Consider the following 5,387-nt stretch of genomic DNA (forward strand, 5'->3'; position numbering starts at 1 on the left):
ACAAGAAGAAACAACCAGAAAGGGGGAGAGAGAGGAAAAAAAAAAAGACAACAGTTTCAGCAATCCCTTGGAGCTGTTCTACTTTGTCTTATCGGGCTCTGAGTCACTATTGACTCCATTGTAGCTTAGTTTGGGAGGAGAGGTCTAAAACTCTCATCGAAATGAAAAAGCCCAGTTCATAAAGTAGGTCATTTCCCAAGTCATATTTGACACAGAAGCCATTTTCTGATGGGAAATGTCATTCCCCCCCCAACATAGCGGTAGCCCGGCAAATAGAGGAATAAGAGCACATGCATGTGAACACTCTCCTTTTCAGCATGATTACGTCATGATTTAGCAAGATTTTTACTGCAAAGAACATGTGATCCTATAGAAGTGCACTTAATGGCAGAAGTGGGTTTTGAGACTCTTAAGGATTGAAAATATAAATGTATATGTTCTTGATACTAGTTAATCATAGTATCCATATGGACTATTTAAAGTCTTGAAGCCAAACTTGTTTGAAAAGTTTTATTTGGTAGCAGAAAACATCTACAACTGGATCTTTACAAAAGAATTTATGCAAGAGACAGAAATAAATTTGTACATAAGGTTTTGCTGTGGAAATTTGGGATAATTATCAACGATTTAGCTTAGAAGAGTTCACACAAAATTGTATGTAAAGCAAGTAGAAGCTACAGTTACACCACGAGTAATCAGTTTGTTACAATTCTGGTTAGAAACTACACTGGGCTTCAGAAGCGGCATCTCTATGGGCTAGAAGACGAATGGAGTTATTTCAAACTTTAGGATAGCTAAACGCACTTAAGATAAAAACCAAGGGTCTCAACAAGCAAGCTACGGATTTCTCACCATCTTATCAAGTCCATGATGTCTACAAGCAACATTCATTCATATCATGGCTTTTCATCTCAGAGCTGGCAGCTTTCAAAAGTACATACACATATATTTACATATACTGCATTAGACATTATTGATAATTGTTACCATAGGCCATACGTGTGGGCTTCCAAGGGTTTGTGAAAAAATGGAGTTAAGCGATAATGGAATTTCTTTGTGAACTTTTTGAAGCTCCCTCTTATGTCTCTGTGTATCCAGTTGATTTGGTCAAATGCACAGTCTGTCACCGACCCGATTGCATATCTAACAGCAGAGGGCAGGCCGACTAACATGACCCCACAATGGAGGAGGCCTGTTTCTACAACCATTCAGAGTATGAATACCAACACTACCAACAGGCCCCAACAAACAGGCACCAAAGGGGTTTGGGAACACCCAGGAATTGCAATGTGTCTGGTATAGGGTACAGGCATAGTTACCATTTTAATATAAAAAAAAATCTCATTTTCCCTAAAGGGGAAAGCAATCATCATCCCACAATTAAAAACAAACACTGGTATTCAACTCCCAGTTTAAATACATTTATGAAGAATGGGACCCTCTCATTAATTAAGTAGTCCAGAAGAAACTGACTTTTGATTTAATTATGTAAGTGTAACAGTATTTATCAAATGCAGTCTGATTAAATACAATGTTTTAATATGTATATAGACATAAATACACATATTTATATCTACATATATATATATATACTCGTAGTACCTTTATGGGATTCTTTAAAATGCTCCCAGTAGCGTTTCTGATATTGATAGAAATACAGATAGTGAGCTAATAACCGAGAGTGTAGATAAAAACATCTTTGCCAGCTTACTTCTGTGACACCCGTGCGTGAAAATAGCTTATTAAATTTTGATTTCTAAAAGAACTGCGCTTTGGTATCTAAACCTTATAAAAGCTTCGTCTTTTTCAAAATAGAGAAAGCAGAGGACATCAGATGGGGACAGGGATGCAGAAACACCAAATCTGGGAGGGGCAAAAATGTCATGTGATGAACCAGGGGCATGCAACAGATGCCCGGCTGATACGCTCCGGAGCCTCTTAAAGCTACGTTAGGGGGCATGAAAAAGGTTTGATGAAAAACTTGCTTTTCTAAATGTATCTTTTAAAAAGTTAGTTAAATGTGAATGTTAGTGTTTTATAGACCCCTGTTTTCCAGTACTGGACACTCATGGCAATAAAACCCACTACCAGGATGATTTGTTATTGTTTAACACCTTGTATACAGCTGCTGTTATCTTTATGTAAAGAAATGTCCTGAGATGTGTGCTTAAAACTGGTTCTGTTTGAACAAACTTGTATCTGTGCCAAACTTTGCTTGAAAGTATGAAAACACAGCAAGGATTCTGAGTTTTGCCACTTATCATCCCAATTTCATATCTGTCTTATTCAGAAATCTTCGTCTTCCAAGTCGTGAGTGAAGATGGTAAATGTGGACTCACAGTGCTGGTAAATGGGCTTTTCAGGCTTTGCATATTGGGGTCAGACTTAAGATTTCATTGTAAGACTCTACTGCTAAACGTTTGGAAAACACTGCTGTGTAAGAATTCATCGTTCAATTTAATTTATGAATACAATATTTAATGAGTTGTTTTAAAAGAACGGATTCTTTTCAATTCCTGAATTATGTTTCATAATGAGCCAATTTCTATAAATTAAAGTGCTGCATCTCTTCATAAAAAGTAATAAAAGTTGAGAAGTGACACTAAATTTATTCATGATTGCTTTGGTCTCCTCCATAGGCAACTTTAAGTCACAATTTTTATTTCTGAATTACTCAGATATTTATTGTTGTGTTTTAAGTCTCAAAATATGTGCTTGTGGCAGATAATACGATTTAGTGTCTCCACTGATCAAACAAGTGTGTGTGGATCGTTTAGGCATTATTTGGACGATTTGATTTGGTCATTTTATTACAAAACAGCTTGCACACCAAACTCAAACAATCTTTTTATTTATTTAGAAATCAACCTCAAAATTCACTTCTGAGCTTTAGTTTTTGTTTAAAACGGAGAAATTTAAAAGCATCAACACTACAATCCATCTGGGTTATACACATTTCTCACATGTGGATTGGAGAAACACACTCATTACATTGATTAGGCACAGCTGGATGGCCACACGCAACAGAATTCAGGGCCCGCTTCTCCTTGGGCAACAGTCGGCGGTCTGGACAGAAGGAGTCACCCTTCTGCTGTGCGTGCTCTCATCGCTCTGTCCCCTCCAAAAACGATTAGTAAATCTTACACCAACAGAGAAAGAGACTGCATATAGCCTAGCTTAAAAACAAAACAAATAACTCTACCTGCTCTCTAAATTACATTGCAAAGGTGAGGCCGATGCGTTTAAATTGGAGCCTCACTATCATTTGTGATCTTGATATCCGTGTCACTGGACCATGTTTTAGGTGAGAAAGAATTATGAGATGCCCCGGTTTGGGAGGGGTGCATGATTATAAGATTTCACATTATTGCAAGGTTCCAACAGTTCTTGAATGGGGGCAGTGAATACGAATCACAGTAGAAAATCCTTAATTCTTTTACTGGAAAAGCTACACACAAGGAATACTTATATCCTTTTTTTAAAAAAATGCAGATATAAAATTTTAATTGCATAGGGATTTAAACATAAGGCCAAGAAGGGTAATAAGTGAAAAAAAAAAGTTCATATAAAGGGCACTACGGTGTTAAAAGATAGGAAAGAAATCAGCCTGAATTGCTGCCTAGTTATAAATCACAGTATGTTGCCGTAACTAACAGTGAATGTCAACTGCTCCGTTAATTCCACCTTGGAGACCAGTATTAATGTGGTGGTGGAGTGCTGTTGGGTCAGTTCTGACTCACACTAACCCTACAGTACAGAGTAGAACTCCTGCCCCACAGGGCTCTGCTAGGCTGCAATCTTGACACGTAAGATGGCCACGTCTTTCCTCTGCGGAGCAAGCCGATGGGTTTGAACTGCTCACCTTTCAGTTAGCAGCTAAGCACTCAACCACCGTGCTCCTCAAACCAATATTCCAAAAGCACAACTAAAGCTCATTATCCATACCTGATCAGTGTATTAGCACATTAGTGCCTGGCACGTACCTGGTTAGTTATATAATCTACCTTCTGTAACTAACATAAAGTTTAATACATGTGAACAAGTGTGAGAGTGCATCCTCACTGCTGGTCACCAGTCATCTGCAGGCTTACTTGACAATGTCATTAGTCTGTCTGTAAGGAGTGTGAGATCCCACCCGGCGGAATCTTCACCCAGTGACCCCTACGCACTGTAATGAACAACATAGAATTCCACCACTAACAACTACCTGTACGTGAGCCAGAGAGCTAGGTCCTGAAACTGCACAAGCATTATTCCTCAGCACATTAGAAGGCCATGAGTGACGAATCCGACTATCCTCTCTGGATTTTCAGCTAAGGGTTACCACCTGAGGGTTCAGGTAGAAAGTTAAATTGTGCATCTATTTCTCATTTTGATGTGGTTAAGCTGTAGTTTCAACAGCAACTTCCAACTCTAAGTAGCTTAATTAACTTAGTATTGTTATAGAGAGTAGTGTGAGGGAAAACAAGAACTCCCAATGGAATTACATGCTAAGGTACATTTGGGAAAACCCAAACCAATATTTTAAATGAAAAAGTGCAAAAATACAGTAATACTACAAGTGTGTTAACTGTGGAACAAGTGTTGGTCTGGGAGCTAATCAATACTCTTTCCCCACATTATTTACAGGTTTTTGATTTCTCAGATACCACAAAGCACCATTCAGGGTGTGAGCGTCTTTTGACTTCAACTCTGCTCCCGTGAGGACCTCCTAGGATGGAAGGGGCAGCCGTCTGCAGTCACACACTGCTGCCACGAGCGTTTTCCCTCAGGATGTCGCTTGGCAGCTCAGTTCTCCATGGTGCAAAAGCTCGAAGGGAGCGCTTTCATTTCATGCCCTTGGTGGGTGTTTCAGATTCCGTGGACTGCCTCCCATCCGTCCAGGCTTCCCGGGTGTTCTTTAGCGCCAGGGTTTTCTGCTGGTCAACCACAACATAATCCACCCTCTCATCTGCTACACTGCCACCAGAGCCATTGCTCTTTTGCTTCAAAGAAAAAAAAAATTAACTCACACATAAAATAAATATTTCTGAATGAAAATTATTTTCCAAACACAGATGCAGGTGCACACACACACACACACACACACACACACACTCTCACTCTCTCTCTCTCTCTCTCTCTCTCCTGATATTCCCAAGGATCCCCATGGGGCAATCATACCCCCCAGTTGACAACCACTACTTATATGGCAAACATAAGTGTCTCATCCAGGATACAAGAACTTCTTTCTTTATTCTTAATAGAAATTTACTGAGAGATAATTCACATCAAGTGAAATCTACCCATTTCAAGTGTTTTTTTCAATTTTTAAAAATATTTTCTCGGAGATGTACAACCACCACCACAATCAATTTTATGACAGCCTGGTCACCTCAGAATGAAGC

At 39.1% G+C, this 5,387-nt stretch overlaps 1 protein-coding gene across 2 annotated transcripts in view; it reads right to left on the reverse strand.

Annotated features, from left to right (window-relative positions):
- Positions 1–496: 496 nt before the first annotated feature.
- Positions 497–5,387, reverse strand: part of GAB1 (GRB2 associated binding protein 1) — a 148,011-nt gene continuing 143,120 nt past the window's right edge. For both annotated transcript variants that reach the window (XM_004708747.2, XM_004708746.2), the window contains one exon: positions 497–4,985. In XM_004708747.2, coding sequence (XP_004708804.1) covers positions 4,827–4,985 — 159 coding nt within the window. In that variant the 3' untranslated portion in view covers positions 497–4,826. The remainder of the gene's footprint in view (positions 4,986–5,387) is intronic.

The sequence above is a fragment of the Echinops telfairi genome, unplaced genomic scaffold (genome assembly GCF_000313985.2).
Source record: "Echinops telfairi isolate 266 unplaced genomic scaffold, ASM31398v2 ScPeMD7_5868;HRSCAF=6743_0, whole genome shotgun sequence".
NCBI lineage: Eukaryota > Metazoa > Chordata > Mammalia > Afrosoricida > Tenrecidae > Echinops > Echinops telfairi.